Raw genomic sequence first — 22,350 nt, 5'->3', positions numbered from 1 at the left:
GCTAATGTCAAACGAGAACAGGACAGAGCAGGTCTGCCTGGGATTCTCTGCTTGCAAGGAAAAAGCCTTCCATGTGGATTAAGCCACTCTCAGACATTTTGCTCTTTCTTGCCAAACCGGGTTTAGGCGACCAGCTTTCTGGGTCTTCTCTAGCTGTCAACCACCATAAAATGAAGAATTATGAGGATGTGTGACAGAGGTGTCCAGATGCTGATAACTACTGTAGGAGCATTTGCAGCATTTAGTTTAATGACCATTGCTGTAGGTACAGATTACTGGCTGTACTCCAGAGGTGTCTGCACGTCCAAATCCACAAGCGATAATGAAACCAGTGAAAAGAAGGAAGAGGTCATGACACACTCGGGGTTATGGAGGACCTGCTGCCTCGAAGGTATTTATCAAGGACCGATTCACTGTTCATTAGAGATAAGAAAGGACAATGAAATTCATAGAGAGAAATATTTCTTTATCCTTAAAGCTGGCATGCAAAAAAAAAAAAAAAAAGGTTGAGGATGACTGGAAGGCACTAAACAGAAACATCAATCTCAGTGTAAGAAGTCTGAATTTTAATGTTTCTGAATTAGGGCGGAACAGTCCTACATCTAAAGGCAGTTTGAGAATGCCAGCCCTCTTTCTGGGTTGTGTCTGTCTGTCTGTCTGTCTGCTTGGATAGGGAGCCAAACCTTTGTAAACTCCTGTCCTGATTGCATCTACTAGAGGTAGGCAGAAGGTTGCCCGGGCTAGTGCTGAAGGCTCAGACTTTACCCTACTGTCTCATTCCCTGTCAGAGAACCTCAACACATTTAGGGGTTGGGGGCGCCATGAGGGACTGACTGGGTTGTGGAAGTCATTTTCCAACTCTCTGCAAACCATAGATGGCTGCCCTCGAAGCCACTTGTTTATTAAGCTAATTGCTAAGTAGTTATGTACCTACCCCGCCCTGAACTTTGGAGGGTGTGAGAAACAAATACTTTTCAATAAATAGGAATGTAGCTGCTGTCAGAGTTGGGGGGAGGCACTTCGTGACTTTTCTTTCAAATCAAATGAACATGGGTTGATGTTTGTACAATATGCCAAATAAAATAACTTCAAATTTTGGATAGACCATGAGTTTTATATTTTCCTCAAAAATATATTTAAATGGTATTTACAGCCTTAAAATTTTTGGATTTAAAATCAATTTCCGATAATCCAGACCTGAGTAGAAATTGACCTCTGGCTTGATGTGCTTGCCCCTTTCAGCTGGGACTGACGGTGGAGCAGACAGACATCCCCTGCTGGCGCTGCAATGGAGAAGGCAATTTTTGAACGTTTCCCCACCGAGATAGTTGGTTCCTGAAGATTTAATGAATCCTCTTCTCATCTATGGCTTTCCGTTTACTTCTTCCCCTCTCACTCCTCCTTTTCACCGTTGAGAGAGAAAAGTACTTGAATGTAAATCGGAAGTAAAGTAGATATAAAGGCATAAATGCTTTGTAAACTGTAATTTTCTGACAAAATAATCTAAAATCATTGAATTAGAAAGGATCATCTTTGTCTAAGGGTAGCTTTTCCTTTATCTGAAGGGCATTTTGTGGCCCAATGAATCAAACACTAAAGGGTTTCTCAAAGTTTAGTACATCTGGCCCCTGTCACCACGGTTTTGCATCCTTCTAGGATTGGGCTTCCAGTGTCTTCCTGTTCTCCCCTTGCAGCTTGTTAAATCGGATAGTTGGCTTCTTCCCTGGATATTGAGGTTGCCGCTGAATACCTGACATTCCTCCAGCAGTATAAGTGAGTAGGGGAATTTTACCGCATATCATAGGCAATGCAAGGGTTAAGAAGGGTGTTGGCAGTAAATTGAGAGATTGAGATCATGTCCAACATATCCTGGTTTAGGAATAAGGTTTATTCTTGTCCTGAGAGTGGGGTATAAACCACCCCCTTTATAGAAGTGTTTGTGTGGAGATAGCAAACCTGAAAGTAGACAAAGTCATGGGAGCAGACAACATCCTTCCTTGACACTGAAGGACCTGTTGAATAGATGCTTGGAAATGTGAGTGGTGCCTCAAGATTGGAGAAGGGTGGTTGTGGTAACAGAGAGAAGTTGCTAACTACAGGCTGGTTAGTGTTACTTCAGTGGCAGGAAAATTAATGGACTCTAGTGAATGAAAAGAGAGTGAATTACCTACAGGATCTGAGGCAGTGTGGTTGTGTCAGAGGAAGACAAATCTGATCAATTTTGTTTTGATGGGTGACTGGAGAATTAGATGAGGAGCATGTGCCGGATGTGGTTTACTTGGATTTCACACACATTGACATAGGAGGGCTGAGGAGTGCATCTCAGGAGTGGACTGGATTAGACGTTGCTTGACTGATAGATGGAATTCATTCTCAGGAGAGAAGGGTGATTAGTGGAACTATAGATGTGGCTTATGTTTCTATCAAGGAGCCACAGACATAGTTCTTGTTAAAGAACTAATGGAAGGGTCTAGATTTGTGACTCCTAATTTATCTGTTAATTGTGAAGGTTTAGCTGATTTTTTTGGCTTCAAGTTAAATCACTTTGATTTGGCTTTATCACTGGTTCTTTTTAATATTATTTTGCAGCCCGTTGCCCCTCTGTTCACTTCTTTAGGGGTAAGATTCAGGGCTGGTGCAAGGGAATTAGGCAAACTTTACAGCCTCCTGCCGCCCCCTTTCAGCCAGCACTGCTATCCTCCGGCCCCCACCTGGTCCTTCTCACACACAATTACAAATTATGCATTTTTAATAACAGATTTTACATGGACAAGGACATTCAAAGTACTGTTTTCTGAGGTGAAAATATCACAAGATGTATATTATATTTGAATGAACTGCTGTGGTTGCCGACTAGAAAACCCTGCAAAAAAAAGATACTTGAACCCCATTTGCAGTTGCACTGGAAGCTGGAGGCAACCTCGTGTTTGTCTGTACAGGGCCATGAATGTCTAGCAGTAAATTGCAGTAGTAGGAGCCGGGAGATGACTCCGTGACTGACTGTGATCCTGGACCAGACTTGTTATCTCTGTGACTTATCTCTAATCCCCCGGGATATTGCACTGAGTGTGTGACTGCAGGGTGAGTGGCTTCAGCTCTGTCACTGACTCTGTGTGTGACCTCCAGGTGACTATCTCACTTCTAATCTCTGTGATTTATCTCTAATCCCCAGGGATATTGCACTGAGTGTGTGACTGCAGGGTGAGTCGCTTCAGCTCTGTCACTGACTCTGTGTGTGACCTCTCACTTCTAATCTAATCCCCAGGGATATTGCACTGAGTGTGTGACTGCAGGGTGAGTGGCTTCAGCTCTGTCACTGACTCTGTGTGTGACCTCCAGGTGACTATCTCACTTCTAATCTCTGTGATTTATCTCTAATCCCCAGGGATATTGCACTGAGTGTGTGACTGCAGGGTGAGTCGCTTCAGCTCTGTCACTGACTCTGTGTGTGACCTCTCACTTCTAACCTCTGGCTGGGTCACTGGCTCTGTGTATTACCCTGAGGGAGTCCTTTTATCTCCCTCTGCCTTCAGTACCTCTTAAAAAGCAGGCATTCTTTGTATCTGACTTCACTTTTTCAGATAATTTATATATTTAATTGATGTTGGGGCTCTTCCGTTGTTCTGAATGGAGGGCAGACTTGTACAACTCACTTGCATATAGTGCTAGTGAATTCCTTTTGCACAGGCACTTCCCCGGCGCTGGATGTGTCTTTGGAATGAGAAACCTTTATTTCCTTGGATTTAGCTCGCCATGTGAGTGTCATGAATGTGCTGCTATTCCACTGACATGTGGAGTATTTTTAATGCTGTCTCTGTCTGATTTCTTTCTAGCTCAGTCCCTACTAGACTAGATTCACATTGTGAGTGCTAAACCTACCTATCTCTGACTGTATATTGCCATTCTCAAATGTTTTATCCCAGCTTGCATGGATTCCTTATTTAAAAAGGCAGGTAATACATGTAATGCTAAGGATAAATTGCCTCAGAAAGACAAGGCTGGTGCTACCCACACCATTTAACGGAGGGATACTGTGCTCCCCATCTTCGGATGTTACCTTATGCCATTCTTCCTCTCGGATTCCATGGGGAATAAGGCCCAGTGTTCAGAGCAAAGCTTGGAGCCGAGGGGTCACATCCAGGTTCTAATACTGAGTTTCTGATCCTGCGTCTGTTTTCTGCTCTCCAGGGAGCTCAGCTGTTAGTGCAGAGTGCGGCTTCCATGAGAGGCAAACTGAACGTGCAGGACTAACAGATGAGAGGAGCTCATTACCACTTAATGTGCTGAAGAAATGTCAAAGGCGATTTATTACGGGTCATCAGCTTTGATACATTCCTAGGCTCAATGAGAGTGTTGATAGTGTGCAGCTGGGAGACCTGATCTGGTGGTGCCAGGATCCATAGTCCCTCCTCATTGTGTGACCTTGAAAACCACATGGGCCTTCACTGCTGTGTGCAAGAAGTAGATTCAGTTCCTGGGCCTGGCCGAGGCTGGCAATGCAGCCTTCAGCTTCCTTGAGGGAGGAGATGTCTACTGGATTGTGGTCCATGACTGGTAGCCTGCTCACTCCAGGTTTTATTTGCTATAACCTTTCACCTCTATGAATGGATTCCTTGACTCTGAATAAAAATGGCTCTCAGCCCAATCCTCCAGAGCACTCCCTCCAGTCTGCTTCTCAGGAATAAGCATGAGATGTATTGCATACGATACAGAACCAATATATGCAGAATACCTCTTGCATATCAGGGATACCCACCAATTTTCAAAGCAGACATCTGCATAAATTTTAGGATAAATTTTGAGGGTACAGATATTTTATCTCTATGCGGCCAATTTCTACTATCAGTTCTCTTCTTTGTTTAGCTTATTCCTGGTTGTGTTGGATTATCAGGGGATGCTGCAGGGCAGGAGTGAGGTGCATTGGTAGAGCTGTGTGTGAGGGTCTCTGTATGGAATAGCAGGGGATGCTGCAGGGCAGGAATGAGGTGCATTGGTAGACCTGTGTGTGGTGGTGGTGAGGGTCTCTGTATTGGAATAGCAGGGGATGCTGCAGGGCAGGAATGAGGTGCATTGACAGACCTGTGTTTGGTGGTGGTGAGGGTCTCTGTACTGGAATAGCAGGGGATGCTGCAGGGCAGGAATGAGGTGCATTGGCAGAGGTGACTATGATGGAGGCTGCTTACTCTGCAATATGTGACTAAACATTGCTCTATGCCTCTCACTATCAGGAGTGAGAAACATACAAAGGATCGCTTGAAAGATAAGGGTCTTATTTGGCTCATAAGAAATTGCCATAATGGGTCACATCAAGCCCACCATCCTGTCTCCAACAGTGGCCAATCCAGGCCACAAGAACCTGGCAAATACCCAAAAGCTAAGTCTATTCCATGCTACTGATGCATGAAGACCATATGTAGATGAGAGATGGTGGTAAACTCCAGGGATGTGAATGAGCAGGAATGGAAGCAGTCAGACTTCAAGGTTACTGGGCTGATGTTGCATTTTGTATTTTTGCAGAAGTGGTTATTTCACACTAAGATAAGATTAAAATCTGGAGCCATCTTTCTCCAGGTCACAGTAAGTGCTGGAGCCATGTGTGCGTCCTGTCTGTATGGTTCATCCACTCCTCGCTTTGCTACGTGTAGTCATGCAGTTTGATCTCTTTGCGAGTTACTCAACAGACAGGTACAGAGCTGTGGGTGCTCAGCGTTTCCCAGAGATTGCTACCGCTCACCTAGAGCCACTAGCCCCAGATATTCAGGATTTCCTCAATAATAGATATCATGAAAAGGTTCTTGGGGAAATATTTGGGACTGACAAGCCACTGCTTCAGTATAGCTATTGTGGGCTCATGGGCTGCACGCACTGTCAGCCCGTTCCTCCAACAGACGTGTTAATTCGCAGCATAGCACAGCTTGCTTCCAGCAAGGCCTGCGGTGCCCTACTCTCCAGAGTGGCTGCACTCTGACCTCTGAGAGGACGCTCTAGGATCCCCATGAATGCCCACTCCTAGGCTGCATAATCCCTCTGCAATTACTTGGGGCTGCTTTCTGCACAGCAGGTTTGCTAGCATAACATGTCTGAGATCCAGATCCTTCTACAGAGCTGAAACCAGTAGGAAGTGAGCAGAGCTTGTTATCAAATAGGAATTTTTACTGAAAAAATATCCAGTTTTGCAAAAACTCTCTAGGTTTTACTGATTTTCACTCCAATTTTTAATACTCAATGTAAGATTTTGTGTTGGTGCCACAGATTTCATGACTGTCCCAGGCTCCCCTGTTCCCAGTACTGTACCCCAGTCATCCTTTGCTTGTGATTGATGTGTGGGCAAGCATTTTTGGCTTCTTGCCCATAGATCATAGTGACATCACTCCTTGAGCATGCCCTGTTCACTTCAGATGTTGCTGATGTTATGAGAGACACTGAATATCCCAAAATGAAGAACGACCCTCATGCATATTGAAATGAAAAGATAATTAACTGCCTGCCTCGGAGAAGGGTTTTCCCGAAATACCTTATTATACACTCGGGGGCAACAACTAGTGACTGCATGTTTACCTGCATGAAAATACATTCTGAGTTTTGCACCACTCAGCAGGTCGACTTTTACAGATATTAAAGAAAGAGAGTGGATAGGTCAGTGGAGTCAAAGTATGTGCAGATTAAGAACATAAGAACATGCCATACTGGGTCAGACCAAGGGTCCATTAAGCCCAGCATCCTGTTTCCAACAGAGGCCAATCCAGGCCATAAGAACCTGGCAAGTACCCAAACACTAAGAAGATCCCATGCTACTGATGCAATTAATAGCAGTGGCTATTCCCTAAGTAAACCTGATTAATAGCCATTAATGGACTTCTCCTCCAAGAACTTATCCAAACCTTTTTTAAACCCAGCTGTACTAACTGCACTAACCACATCCTCTGGCAACAAATTCCAGAGTTTAATTGTGCATTGAGTGAAGAAGAACTTTCTCCGATTAGGTTTAAATGTGCCCCATGCTAACTTCATGGAGTGCCCCCTAGTCTTTCTATTATCCGAAAGAGTAAATAACTGATTTACATTAACTTGTTCAAGTCCTCTCATGATTTTAAACACCTCTATCATATCCCCCCTCAGTCGTCTCTTCTCCTAGCTGAACAGCCCTAACCTCTTTAGTCTTTCCTCATAGGGGAGTTGTTCCATTCCCCTTATCATTTTGGTAGCCCTTCTCTGTACCTTCTCCGTCGCAATTATATCTTTTTTGAGATGCGGTGACCAGAATTGTACACAGTATTCAAGGTGCGGTCTCACCATGGAGCGATACAGAGGCATTGACACTTTTTGTTTTATTCACCATTCCCTTCCTAATAATTCCCAACATTCTGTTTGCTTTTTTGACTGCCGCAGCACACTGAGCCCACGATTTCAATGTGTTATCCACTATGACGCCTAGATCTCCACGTGTACTTTGCAGCCCATATTTTACACCTGCCCAATATGCAGATACTGCGTACCTCTGTTGTGTACACTGACCCTTGTTTTGAAAGGGAAAGTCCCTGCAGGCAGCAGTATAGCACATTAAAATATTTGCTCCGCCCTCACAAATAGATGGCTGGTGTGTGCAAGACATGTATAGACTATAATGTGGTGGCAATGTCTGAATGTTTGTAATATTGTGTATGCAGTACATCTCTGTGGCTCTGTGTGTGTGTAATATTGTGTATGTGCAGTGTATCTATGTGGCTTATTGTGTGTGTGCAGTGTATCTATGTGGCTCTGTGTGTGTGTGTGTGTGTGTGTGTGTGTGTAATATTGTGTGTGTGTGTGCAGTGTTTCTCTGTGGCTTATTGTGTGTGTGCAGTGTATCTATGTGGCTGTGTGTGTTTGTGTGTGTAATATTGTGTGTGTGCAGTGTTTCTCTGTAGCTTTGCATGTGTGCAGTGTATCACTGGGGCTCGCCGGGAGGATGTGTGTGTTTATAAAATGGTGTGTCTGTGTGTGCAGTGTATCTATGTGGCTCTGTGTGTGTGTGTAATATTGTATGTGTGCAGTGTTTCTCTGAGGCTTATTGTGTGTGTGCAGTGTATCTATGTGGCTGTGTGTGTGTGCAGTGTATCTATGTGGCTCTGTGTGTGTGTGGTGTGTGTGTAATATTGTGTGTGTGCAGTGTTTCTCTGACGCTTATTGTGTGTGTGCAGTGTATCTATGTGGCTGTGTGTGTGTGTGTAATATTGTGTGTGTGCAGTGTTTCTCTGTGGCTTATTGTGTGTGTGCAGTGTATCTATGTGGCTCTGTGTGTGTGTAATATTGTGTGTGTGCAGTGTTTCTCTGACGCTTATTGTGTGTGTGCAGTGTATCTATGTGGCTCTGTGTGTGTGTGTGTGTGTCATATTGTGTGTGTGTGCAGTGTTTCTCTGTAGCTTTGCATGTGTGCAGTGTATCACTGGGGCTCGCCGGGAGCATGTGTGTGTTTATAAAGTGGTGTGTCTGTGTGTGGAGTGTAAGAAGCTGTCAGGCGTGTGTCATTTGATGTGTCTGTTTCCATAGAAACTATCTGTAGTTAATGAACAGAATAGAGTAAACTTCTCATAAATGTCAGAGTTAATATTGGAAGTTTGCAGAGATTCAGGAGCACTTTTTCTGTTAACCCTTTGAGCCTTTCTCCTACTCTGCTGCTGTTTCTTAGAGAAGCAAATTCAGAAGGTAACCTTGCAAAGTACAATCAGGCCGATACAGAAAAACGCGCAGGAGAGCCGGCGAGCGCACAGGCCACGCTCCTGGGCGCGCGATTCAGGAGGGAACAACATGCAAACTGGGTCAGCGCTGGCTCGTGGGGTAACAGGAGCGGCGGCTGTCAGCGGGTTTGACAGCAGATGCTCAATTTTACCGGCATCAGTTCTCAAACCTGCTGACAGCCACGGGTTCGGAAAGCGGACGCTGGCAGAATTGAGCGTCCGTCTTCCGACCCGCAGGCCGATTAAAATTTTTTTTTTTTAATTTTTAATTTTTTTTTAATTTTTGAGGCCTCAGACTTGATATCGCTATGATATTAAGTTGGAGGGTTTACAGAATAGCAGATTTTTCTGCTTTTCTGTACACTTCCCCGGCGCCAGCAGAAATTAACGTCGGTCTTTGGGCAGGCGTTAATTTTTGAAAGTAAAATGTGCGGCTTCGCTGCACATTTTGCTTTCTGGATCGCGCGGGAATAACTAATAGGGCCATCAACATACATTTGCGCTATTAGTTTCGGGGGGGTTGGCCGCGCGTTTTCGACGTGCTATTACCCCTTACTGTATAAGGGGATAAAGCTAGCGCGTCAAACACGTGGCCAACCCAGGCTAACAGTGCGCTCCACCGGAGCGCACTGTACTGTATCGGCCCGAATGAGAGCAGCGCACAGGAAGTAATGAAACTGACCAAAGAAAGGACATGACTCCCCCCCGAGCCAACGCTGACTCAGTGTCCAGCACAGTGTGAGGGTCACACTCCCCCCGAGCCAGCGCTGACCCAGTGTCCAGCACAATGTGAGGGTCACACTCCCCCCGAACCAGCGCTGACTCAGTGTCCAGCACAGTGTGAGGGTCACACACCCCCGAGCCAGCGCTGACCCAGTGTCCAGCACAATGTGAGGGTCACACTCCCCCCGAACCAGCGCTGACTCAGTGTCCAGCACAGTGTGAGGGTCACACACCCCCGAGCCAGCGCTGACCCAGTGTCCAGCACAATGTGAGGGTCACACTCCCCCCGAACCAGCGCTGACTCAGTGTCCAGCACAGTGTGAGGGTCACACACCCCCGAGCCAGCGCTGACCCAGTGTCCAGCACAGAGTGAGGGTCCCACTCCCATCTGAACCAGCACTAACCCAGTGTCCAGCACAGTGTGAGGGTCCCCTCCACTCTGTACCAGACTGACCCAGTGTCCAGCACAGTGTGAGGGTCACACTCCCCTCTGTACCAGCATTGACCCAGTGTCCAGCACAGTGTGAGGGTCTCACTCCCCTCTGTACCAGACTGACCCAGTGTCCAGCACAGTGTGAGGGTCTCACTCCCCTCTGTACCAGACTGACCCAGTGTCCAGCACAGTGTGAGGCTCATCCCCTCTGTACCAGCACTAACCCAGTCTCCAGCACAGTGTGAGGATCTCACTCACCTCTGTACCAGCACTGACCCAGTCTCCAGCACAGTGTGAGGATCTCACTCACCTCTGTACCAGCACTGACCCAGTCTCCAGCACAGTTTGAGGGTCTCACTCACCTCTGTACCAGCACTGACCCAGTCTCCCAGGGTGTTGTGAGGAGCATTCTCTCTCTGTCTTCAATCTATCAGAGGCTTTGCACAGAATTTCTAAAGAAGTATAAGAGACAAACAGAAGAAATCACATACATTCCAGTACATTCCCAAATCCCATAAAATTATTAATTTCAAAGTAAATATTAGATATTTGTGGGTCTGGTTTTGCAATGAATTAGGTAAAGCTTGTTTTCTTATGTTCTCAGCCTCCTACTTGCTTCAGATTTCAGTTTAGCTGTGAGTAGGAGGCACAGGGGAAAAAAGCCTTAGATGTCTTAATCTTCCACTGACATACATGAAGACATGCACATTTACATACATGAAGACATGCACATTTACATACATGAAGACATGCACATTTACATGCATGAAGACATGCACATTTAGGAATGGGTCATGAATGAGTCAGATACCAGGGGAAATAACTGACAAACATCAGACGTTTCCTGTGTTTTGAGATTTTTAAAGCTATCAACACTCCGTTTGTTTACCATAAAAAATGATTCTGTCAGGCATGGCATTATGATTCATGACACTATATCTCTGAGCATTCAGCTTGAGGCCACAGCTTCCCTTAATATAATTATTATTCCCCTCACGCCAGTATCATATACCAGTCTCCAGTCACTAGAGGGAGCTCCTCACATAATGATATTTATTTATTTATTTATTTATAGATTTTTTTCTATACCGGGGTACGTAAATAACATCACCTCGGTTTACATTCAAACAGTAATTCAGCATTGCGCTTTACAATATAACATGGTAACTTGAGTACAATACAGTATATAACTTTGTATTAATAGCATATAAACAATATATGATAGATTGTGGATGTTAGGAAGAGTAGATGAGGATTCAGATTATTGATAGTAGGCTTTTTTAAATAGCCAGGTTTTAAGGTTTTGTTTAAATTTTTTGTGACAGAGTTCCTGGCGTAATTCAGAGGGCATGGTGTTCCATATTGTTGATCCAGCAATGATGAAAGATCGTTCTTTTGTACTAGAAAGTTTAGTCAGATTGGGTGCAGGAATGTTTAATTTGGCTAAATTCTGGAATCTCGTTGGGCGGGAGGAAGTTTTGAATTGTAGTTGATCTGTGAACCAAAGCATTTCTCTGTTTTGAATGGCTTTGTGTATCAGAGACATAGATTTATAAATTATATCTTGTTCATGCCTCCAGAACTAGAGGGAGCTCCTCACACACTGATCTACTATTCCAGCCTCTAGTTACAAGCGAGATCTTCTCACATAAGGATATCCTGTTCAAGCCTCCAGTCACTAGAGGGAGCTCCTCACATACTTATATAATATTCATGTCTCCAGTCACTAGAGAGAGCTCCTCACATACTGATATCCTGTTGATGCCTCTAGTCACTAGAAGGAGCTCCTCATCTCCAATATCCTAGTCCAGCCTTCAACCACAAGAGGGAACTCCTCATGTAGTGATATTCTATTCAAACCTCCAATTAGAAGGTGGAACTCATAAGAATATAAGATATATAATACTGGGTCAGAGGAAGGATCCTTCAAGCCCAGTATCCTGTCTTCAACAGTGGCCAATCCAAGTCACAAGTAAACATTAAGTAGATCCCATGCTACTAATGCTGGCAACAAGTAGTGGCTATTGATTAATAGAAGTTTATGGACTACTCCTCCAGTAACTTATGCAAACCTTTTTTAAATCCAGCTACACTAACTGCCTTAACCACATCTTCTGGCAATGAATTCCAGAACTAATATTGCATTGATTGAAAGAATTTTCTCTGATTTGTTTTAAATGAGCTACTTGCTAATTTCATGGAGTGCCTCCTAGTCCTTGTATTATCTGAAAGCGTAAATAACTGATTTTCATTTACCCGTTCAAGTCCTTTAATGATTTTGTAGACCTCTATTATATCCCCCTTCAGCTGATACTTCGCAAAGTTGAATAGCCCTACTTCTTTAGTCTTTCCTCATAGGGGAGCCGTACCATGCCCCCTATCACTTTGGTAGCCCCTCTCTGTACCTTCTCCAGTGCAATTATATCTTTTTTGAGATGCGGCGACCAGAATTGTACACAGTATTCAAGGTGCGGTTTCACCATGGAGCGATACAGAGACATTATGACATTTTCCGTTTTATTCACCATTCCCTTCCTAATAATTCCTGTTTGCTTTTTTGACTGCCGCAGCACACTGAGCTGACAATTTAAATATAATATCTATTTATTTATTTAAAACTATTTATTACCCGCTCTTCCTACATTCAGAGCGGGGTACAATATGAACATACACACAGTCAAATGAACAGCAGAGAACAGAACATTACAGAATGGGGGAGCAACATATAAGCACCAAAGGAGTTAATACTGTCGAGATAGGAGGCCAATAGGGATGGCAGTGTTGGCTAAGTAGCACTCTCCGAGGAGGGACATGTAGAAGGGAGTCCATTATCGTTTAGGTTTGGGAACACTTTTTTGAAGAGACGCCCAAATCATTTTCCTGGGTGGTAGCACCTAATATGGAACCTAACATCATGTAACTACAGCAAGGGTTATTCTTCCCTATGTGCAACACCTTGCACTTGTCCACATTAAATTTCATCTGCCATTTGGATGCCCAATCTTCCAGTCTTGCAAGGTCCTCCTGTAATGTATCACAGTCTGCTTGTGATTTAACTACTCTGAATAATTTTGTATCATCTGCAAATTTGATAACCTCACTCGTAATATTCCTTTCCAGATCATTTATATATATATTGAAAAGCACTGGTCCAAGTACAGATCCCCGAGGCACTCCACTGTTTACCCTTTTCCACTGAGAAAATTGACCATTTAATCCTACTCTCTGTTTCCTGTCTTTTAACCAGTTTGTAATCCATGAAAGGACATCACCACCTATCCCATAACTTTTAGTTTTCTTAGAAGCCTCTCATGAGGGACTTTGTCAAACGCCTTCTGAAAATCCAAATACACCACATCTACCGGTTCACCTTTATCCACATGTTTATTAACCCCTTCAAAAAAGTGAAGAATATTTGTGAGACAAGACTTCCCTTGGGTAAATCCATGCTGGCTGTGTGACATTAAGCCATGTCTGTTTTTATGCTCTGTGAATTTATTCTTTATAACAGTTTCCACGATTTTTCCCGGCACTGAACTCGGGCTCACCTGTCTATAGTTTCCCGGATCAAGCCTGGAGCCCTTTTTATATATTGGGGTTAAATTGGCCACCCTCCAGTCTTCAGGTACAACAGATGATAGGTTACAAATTAATTGAAAATCGGTCAGAAATTTCAGTTTTTTAGTTCTTTCAGAACCCTTGGGTGTATACTATCCGGTCCAGGTGATTTGCTACTCTTCAGTTTGTCAATCTGGCCTACTATATCTTCCAGGTTCACTGTGATTTGAGTCAGTTCATCTGAATTACCCTTAAAAACCATCTCTGGAATGGGTATCTCCCCAACATCCTCTTCAGTAAACACCAAAGCAAAGAATTAATTTAGTCTTTCCTAGATGGCCTTATCTTCCCTAAGTGCCCCTTTAACTCTTCAATTATCTCACGGTCCAACCAACTCCTTTGTGGCTTCCTGCTTTGGCTAAAATAGCCTCTCTCCTCGCCTTTTAACATATACCGGCAATTGTTTGGCCTTTCTTCCACTTTTCTTAACGTGTGGAACACATCTGGACTACGCTTCTAAGATGGGTTTTTTTAAATGACCACGCCTGTTGTATATTCTTAAACTTTATAACTGCACTTTTCAGTTATTTTTCTATTTTTATCATTTTATCAAAGTTTCCCTTTTGAAAGTTTAGTGCTAGAACCATGGATTTACTTATTTTCTCCCTTCTAGTCATTAATTCAAATTTGATCATGTTATGATCACTTTTGCCAAGTGGCCCCACCACCTTTACCTCTCTCACCTAATCCTCTCTCACCTAATCCTGTGCTCCACTAAGAATTAAATCTAAAATTGCTCCCTCTCTTGTCCTGAACCAATTGCTCCATAAAACTGTCCAGGAACTTTATCTCTCTAGCATGTCCTATGTTACATTTATGCAGTCAATATTGGGGTGATTGAAATCTCCCATTATTATTGCACTACCAGTTTGGTTAGCTTCCCTGATTTCTCTTAGCATTTCAACATCCATCCATCCATTTCACTGTCCATCTCACCATCTTGACCAGGTGGACGGTAGTATACCCCTATCACTATAGTCTTTCTCGACACACAAGGGATTTCTACCCATAAAGATTCAATTGTGCATTTAGTCTCATGCAGGATGTTTATCCTGTTGGACTCTATGCCATCCTGGACATAAAGCGCCACATCGCCTCCCGGGTGCTCCTCTCTGTCATTGTGATATAATTTGTATCCCGGTATAGCACTGTCCCATTGGTTATCCTCCTTCCACCATGTCTCTGAGATGCCAATTAAGTCTATGTCATCATTCACTGCTATACATTCTAATTCTCCCATCTTACTTCTTAGACTTCTGGCATTAGCATACAGACATTTCAAAGTGTAATTTTTGTTTGTATTAACGTTCTGCTTGTCAGTTGTCAGGGATACATTGGAATCTTTTAGCTCAAGTGATTCTTTACTTATAAGCACATAGACTACTTTTGCTTTTATTGGAATCTCTCTGTTGGGATGCCCTAACTCCCCTGTTTCATTAGTATCCTTTGAAGATATATCCCCATGCGCTGCTGAGCGACTGTCGGCTTTCCCCTTTGTTCTAGTTTAAAAGCTGCTCTATCTCCTTTTTAAAGGTTAGCACCAGCAGTCTGGTTCCACCCTGGTTAAGGTGGAGCCCATCCCTTCGGAAAAGACTTCCTTTTCTCCAAAAGGTTCCCTAGTTCCTTACAAAACTGAATCCCTCTTCCTTGCACCATCGTCTCATCCACGCATTGAAACTCCAGAGCTCTGCCTGCATCAGGGGACCTGAGCATGGACAGGGAGCATTTCAGAGAATGCTACCCTTGAAATTCTGAATTTCAACTTTCTACCTAAGAGCCTAAATTTGGCTACCAAAACCTCCCTCCCACATTTTCGTCTCACCCACTGATATCCTATTCCAGCCTCCAGTCACAAGAGGGAGCTCCTCGCACACTGATATCCTATTCCAGCCTCCAGTCACAAGAGGGAGCTCCTCGCACACTGATCTGCTATTCCAGCCTCCAATCACAAGAGGGAGCTCCTCGCACATGGATCTGCTATTCCAGCCTCCAGTCACAAGAGGGAGCTCCTCGCACACTGATCTGCCTCCCACCCCAGTGTCCTATTCCAGACTCTTATAACTAGAGGGAAGTCTGCAGTCAATAGTGGGGGCTTCTCACAGGCTGAAATATCATTTTCAGCTGAGGATACCTCGCAAGTGAGGAAGGAGGAATAGCCTAATGGTTAGAGCAGGAGGGCTATGAACCAGGAGACCAGGGTTTGAGTCCCACTGTTGCTCCTTGTGAGCTTGGGCAAGTCACTTTACCCTCCATTGCCTCAGGTACAAACTTAGATTGTAAGCCCTCTGGGGATAGGGAAATACCTACAGTACCTGAATGTAAACCCATGTGATATAAAAAATAATAAATAAATGAGTGTGCATTTTGGGAAGTCTCCTCTCAGCACCGTGACCTCTGTCTTCTGCTGCCTGGGATTAAGTGGGGGCTGAGCCTGTGTGCCTTTGTTCTTCGTCTTCTCTTCCCTGTTGTTCAGGTCTTGGGATCCTCTGCCTACACTGAATGTTCGGAAGCTATGAAGCTGCAGAACCTGTCAAAGTGAGACTTGGGAAGCAAAGAGGGAGCTGGTTTTATACTGCTGTGTAATTTCTGCAAATCCAGCTCTACCCATGCAATTTTTACAGGTGCTTGTGGTCATTTCCTTACAGATGATCTTACATTCACTTTTATCCATAGTTTTGTTTCTTCTTGCAGGTGCTTCCCGAGGAATGTGCAAGAAGATTGATCAATTCCCTGAAGACGCTGATTATGAACAGGACACTGCAGAGTATTTACTGCGTAAGACGTGATGCACAGTAAATATTCCTCTGTTGCTGAGAGCTGCTCCGGTAAAGCCTTGCTGAAATTTGACTCCCAGCACACATCTGCTATGCTTTCTGGCAGTGAGTTACTGTCCAGGGAACCTGGAATGTAAAGTTACGGATGTGATTTGTCAGTCTTCATCCAGACGCAGACATTGTCCAGTCTCTGCCTATTGATGTCAGGAAAGCTTGCATCCTGACTATTCAATTCCCTCTGTGCTGTGCAGTAACTGCAAGCAGTGAGCTGGAGTCTTGAGCTGGGAGTCACAGGGCAGTCACATTTACACAGAGAGTGGACTGCACCTCAGAACTAGAATAAGCTAAGGAGGTGAAAGACGGCTTAGTAAAATGTCTTTCGGTCACGCCTAGTCCCACCACCAGTCACCCACAATTCCTGCAGCAAAGGGAGAAATTTTGTTTATCAGTGCTGGGACTGTCCACGGGAAAAAGTTAAGCAAACAATTAAAGAAATAGCTGACCTAATGCTCAACACAGACCCCAAATTGTATTTACTGGTTTCGCTCCTTCAGACCCCAAGTCTTAAGCTAAAATGTGCAAGGTAGATTGGCTGGCACAGTGGAAAAAATAATTTCATTGGAAGAAATTCCTCTGGCTTTGAAGGGAGAGGTAGACAAATATTTAAAGTAGGGCCCCCCTAAAGGCTAATGCCCCATATTTCTTGTGTCTACAGACAGGACACTCCTGTAAACATTTCTGAGAGCTGCTCAGTTATTCACAAACACATTTAGATTAACTGTAATGGATGACATTCCTGAAAGTTTTATTACTCAATTGAATGACGATATTTCTTGCTTTATAACACTTTGGTTTGTCTCCATAATACACACTTCATGCAATTGTCCGATATGTACATTTCTTGTTTTCAATGTAAAGTTTTTATCTGAAAAAAAGTAATTCTTAGTCAGTTTTCTGATCGGGCTTGCCCATTGAGAGTTTCGTAGACAAGTTGGACTAAACTAACAGTGAATCTGATCAGACCTTTGCAGTGCTTCCAGTTGCGTTATCTACGTCTTCCCCCAAAGATCATAGCAGAGTCCATTTTTCCTGCTCCTGCCCATTGACTTGCTGTGGATTTCTGGGGGCTGGTTTCTTCCAACATTGGGTCTTTCCTTATTTTCGAAGCTAGAAGCTGCCCTGATAAGTCTGTCAGCATGGAGACAGGAGCTCACTGTATGCTGCAGGCCTCTTGTTGCAGTGGGGCTTCAGAGGTTAGAGGCTGCATTGGGTTGACACTCTCTCTCTCTTTCTTCTCCACCATGGTACAATCATTGACTGGGACCAGTTTGCTTTCTCCATTGCATCCAGCCCCATCATGATAGCTGACTGCATGTAGCATTGGGCCTGCTCCTGCCGAGATTTAAAGCAATAAACATTTCTTTCTCTCTGTTTTGGTAAAATAGAAAAGCCTATTGTTTTTTCTGACTTTCCCCAGGAGCTGTTCGAGCATCCAGCGTTTTCCCAATCCTGAGTGTTGGGCTGCTTTTCCTCGGAGGCCTTTGTGTGGCAGCCAGTGAGTTCTACAAGAGCAAACACAACGTTATCCTTAGTGCTGGAATCTTCTTTGTCTCCGCCGGTGAGTCCAGACAACGGATTCCAAATCGTTTCATTGTACTGCTAGGAGGCATAGGCCCTTCGTCCCCTCTTCTGACCCTGTGCAGAAGCTCGGTGCAGCTCACAGGAAGGTAGTCTCTCATTGGAGTTACAATCTCCGTTTTAGTTGGTGGTGAATGTTTTAATGGGACAAGATAAAGGATGTTACAATGCATGGAGCTCTCAAGACATGTCAGGTCCTTTCAGATTAACCATTTCAACTTTTTCATGGGCCCCTTTTATTTTTCACAGATTGACCACCACTCTCTCTTATGTCCCTAAACCTAGGACGTTTCTGCTTCCCTCCACCCCTGTTAAGCTCATTGCTGTAGCTTTTTCCCTCTGTGCCAGCTGATGGGGGGGAAAACTGTATGCCACTTCTGACTTGTCTGAACCAACGCAGACATACCCTATGTTTTTCTCAGCCCATGTATGACAATGCAAGGGCACCTCTAACGTTTGTCCTGCATGGCCCATGCAAATGTAGCATGAGATGTCTTCCTCCTCCTGGCCTGTGCAGGCTGGCAGCAGTATGGTTTACAGCCTTGCACTACAGGCAGAGCCATGAGATGTCTTCCTCCTCCTGGCCTGTGCAGGCTGGCAGCAGCATGGTTTACAGCCTTGCACTACAGGCAGAGCCATGAGATGTCTTCCTCCTCCTGGCCTGTGCAGGCTGGCAGCAGCATGGTTTACAGCCTTGCACTACAGGCAAAGCCATGAGATGTCTTCCTCCTCCTGGCCTGTGCAGGCTGGCAGCAGCATGGTTTACAGCCTTGCTCTACAGGCAGAGCCATGAGATGTCTTCCTCCTCCTGGCCTGTGCAGGCTGGCAGCAGCATGGTTTACAGCCTTGCTCTACAGGCAGAGCCATGAGATGTCTTCCTCCTCCTGGCCTGTGCAGGCTGGCAGCAGCATGGTTTACAGCCTTGCTCTACAGGCAGAGCCATGAGATGTCTTCCTCCTCCTGGCCTGTGCAGGCTGGCAGCAGCATGGTTTACAGCCTTGCTCTACAGGCAGAGCCATGAGATGTCTTCCTCCTCCTGGCCTGTGCAGGCTGGCAGCAGCATGGTTTACAGCCTTGCACTACAGGCAGAGCCAGTGCAAGGGTATTAGGCAGCCTCGGTTAGTGGTTCCCTAACCTGTGCTAGGGGACCTCCACAATGAATGTGCATGAACTGCCTGCTTTGCACTGTGGAAGTGCGCTGGTGTTTTTAGCCACGACATGAGATGCAGATTTCACCAGGGTTTCATTTGTGGGGGAAACACAGTTGGGGCCCTTCTTTTCGGATTTAGGAGGCAGAGCAGCAGGGGTTGCTCTGCCGCAGCCCCTCCCCTCCAGGCAGCCTACAGGAAAGAGAGGGAGGGGGTGAGCCTGAAGCACAGAGAGACGAGAGCAGCCCCCACCCGATCAGAAGGGGAAGGGGCAGTTCTGAGGCAGGCCCTGCGGAGCAGAGAACGGGCACAATAAAAGGTTTGAATTCACAAAGGTTTGAAAGTTGTGAGCAGATGACTGGCACTGCTGCCCCTAACTTTCTAACTTGTGCTAATTCAGTCACTTTTTGTGGCCACTACCGAGGGCTTAATTTCTGGCAGAACAACCCCGAACCCCGTTCTGCCACCTTTTTTCTGGGACCCGAGAAAGCGGAGCCCCAGTGTTTGTCAGTTCTGGCTCCCCTGTGGCCCCTTGGCCCTAGCAGGAAGCAGAGAACAACAGAGAGAGTTGGAGCGGCTCCCCTGAGACGAGAGCAGCCACGTGGCTTTGAGTTTTGTGAATTCCCCAGCACAGTTTAGGAGGCTGTGAGGGATAAGAGCTGGGGTGAAGGCCCTGTCAGCCTCCCTTACTTCTTCCTCTCCTGCCTTTCTATCCCGCTGCCTCTGCTGCTGGGGACCACATTGCTGAGCATGGAAGGAGGTGGGGGCAGAGGGGCTATGGGTTGCGGGAGGGGGAGGTTGAAAGAGTGAGTCAGGGGATGAAAGGTGCTGTGGGGATCGGGAGGAGTGAGCATGCGCCATTGCTCTGTTCCTTCCACCCCCAAGAAGGCAAAGAGCAGGCCATGATTTTGAATTGCAAGCCCCACACTCCTGTCCCAGGAGACAGTGCACACCAGTCTGACCCCTGCCCCACCAAGGCAGAGCTGAGCCCACTGATTCTGGCTTAGAGGAGGCCTGTACTTTACTGGCTGAGGAGGGGCTTGAGGATCCCCAGGGAGTTACACTTAGGGGCTTTAGGACCACTGGGAGGAGAGGGGAACAAGTATCACTGGGAAATTTACAGGGGGGCTGGGGATGGAGGATCAGAATCACCAGTGCACAGAGGAGGAAGAGGGGGCCTGGAGAGAGAGAGCTCCATTGTCTCTATCTGCTTCCTCCTCCTTACCCCGGTGATCTGCATCCTCAACCCGCCTTTGCTGCCAGTGCTCATTGAGCGTGTTAAGAGTGTGAAGAATGTGTGGAGGTGTGTGAGAGAGAGTGTTCACACCTGGCCCCGCCCCTTTGCATGGCTTGCCCCTGGCCCCGCCCCTTTGCATGGCTTGCCCCTGGCCCAGCCGTTTGCACAGCTCACACCTAGCACCGGCCCTTTGCACAGCTCACACCTGGCCCTGGCCCCGCCCCTTTGCACAGCTTGCACCTGGCCCCACCCCTTTGCACGGCTCACCCCTGGCCCTTTGCACAGCTCACACCTGGCCCTGGCCCCGCCCCTTTGCATGGCTCACCCCTGGCCCTGGCCCTTTGCATAGCTCACACCTGGCCCCACCCCTTTGCACGGCTCACCCCTGGCCCTGACCCCGCCTCTCCACAGTTCCATTTCCTTTTTGTCTACAAATTAAGCCCTGGGTTTCACGCCAGCTAGCTCAGTAGTTACCTGGCCAAAACGTTTGAATCTGAGCTTCTAGTCTTAGTTTCACCCTCCATGTGGGGACACTGTTGGCTTTTGTAATTGGAGATTTTTCTGCTTGAACGGTTCCATTCCAGCTGCTCCTTTCTCCCTTAGGTTTAAGTAACATCATTGGAATTATTGTTTACATCTCGGCGAATACTGGAGACCCAGGACAAAATGACTCCAAGAAAAGCAATTACTCCTATGGCTGGTCCTTCTACTTTGGGGCATTGTCGTTTATCATCGCTGAGATTGTGGGAGTCGTAGCCATCCACATGTACATCGAGCGGCACCGGCAGGTCAGGGCTACAAGCCACTTACAGCTATTTAAGAAGTCCGCCTTCTCTCGTATCCCCAGCTATCGGTACCGCTTCCGCTGCCAGTCCAGCTCCCGCTCCAGAGATGCCTCTCCTGCCAGCAAAGGGCTCCGCACGATTCCTCCTTCCGCAATCTCCCTGTACACCCTGCCAAGAGATCCCAGCAAAGTCACCTCTGAGAGGGAGCTCCACGTGCACAGCTCCGTGCACAAGGATGTAAAAGAGGGCAACTCGGCCAACAGGCGGACCACCCCCGTCTGAGCACACTGACCCTTCACCCAGGCTGTGTGCTTTCTTCCTGCTCAGACACTAGGGTTTTGTCCTGCACGCTTCTTGTTTTAAAAGTGAGGTTCTGCTCTTACAGCCAGAGAATGAAACTGGAATGTTTGTAGCTGAGCGACTGCCAGCAAAAGAGTGGCACAGCCACGGGGACCGTGTCCTCTGCCTCCGTAGGAGTGGCACAGCCACGGGGACCGTGTCCTCTGCCTCCGTAAGAGTGGCACAGCCACGGGGACCATGTCCTCTGCCTCCGTAAGACAGGGCACAGAACAGCGCAGCTGACGGAAGCGGGAGACAACCAGCAAGTCCTGGAGAGAAGCAAACGCACATAAAGCCCTTGGAAAAAGCTTGGCAGCCTGCTCTGGCCCACACTAATAAAGTATTTGAATGGTGTGGCTTTCTCATTGTGTGGACAGAACCTCCCAGGAGACTGGCTGAGTCATAGAGAAAGATCTGCGGGAGGGCCTGCCCCATCCATGAAGCGTAAACGGAGAGAGACCCAGGGCTTCCAGCGCAGACAGGATCCTGTGTTACTGCCATGTTTTCTGCATGCTTTCAGCAACTTAAAATTCAGAACTTCCATTTCTCTTCATGGCAAAATAAATATGTTGCCAGGGTTTTTTTGTTTTCTTTCTTTGCTTCTTTTTCAATACTTTGCAGACCCTTTATAAAGAATGAATTCCTAGGGTAGAAGTTGTGGCAGATTGGGAGTAGATTTGTAGCCCAGAAGTGGTGTCCTCAGTTCCCCCAGCATCAACGTCAGCTAAAGGATTCCCACAGTTGCCCCATCCCCCAGACTCTAGGCCACTAATGGCTTGAGTGCATTCTGGGAGTTGAAGTCCCCGCTCCTTGCTGGAAGTTGCATAAGAAGGGTGAGCAACCGAAGATGTCTCTCCCAAAACGGAGTCCCTGGGCAGCCCTGCATCTCAGCACTGGGGCTGCAGCCAGTGGAGGAGGAGACAAATCTGATGGTGCTC

The 22,350-nt window shown here is 46.1% G+C and overlaps 1 protein-coding gene across 3 annotated transcripts in view; it reads left to right on the top strand.

The window, feature by feature from the left end:
- The window catches only part of CACNG3 (calcium voltage-gated channel auxiliary subunit gamma 3), a 35,912-nt gene extending 13,805 nt beyond the window's left edge, over positions 1-22,107 (top strand). For 2 of the 3 annotated variants that reach the window (XM_029577607.1, XM_029577606.1), the window contains 3 exons: positions 16,183-16,266; positions 17,743-17,883; positions 20,892-22,107. In XM_029577607.1, the coding sequence (XP_029433467.1) occupies positions 16,197-16,266; positions 17,743-17,883; positions 20,892-21,355 (675 nt within the window). In that variant the 5' untranslated portion in view covers positions 16,183-16,196 and the 3' untranslated portion in view covers positions 21,356-22,107. Of the gene's footprint in view, positions 1-180; positions 392-16,182; positions 16,267-17,742; positions 17,884-20,891 lie in introns of those variants that run through there. The other variant, XM_029577605.1, reaches the window with a different exon arrangement.
- The last annotated feature ends 243 nt before the right edge of the window (positions 22,108-22,350 follow it).

The sequence above is a fragment of the Rhinatrema bivittatum genome, chromosome 14 (assembly GCF_901001135.1).
Source record: "Rhinatrema bivittatum chromosome 14, aRhiBiv1.1, whole genome shotgun sequence".
In the NCBI taxonomy this organism is placed as follows: domain Eukaryota; kingdom Metazoa; phylum Chordata; class Amphibia; order Gymnophiona; family Rhinatrematidae; genus Rhinatrema; species Rhinatrema bivittatum.
This window is presented reverse-complemented; position numbering and strand designations above follow the sequence as displayed.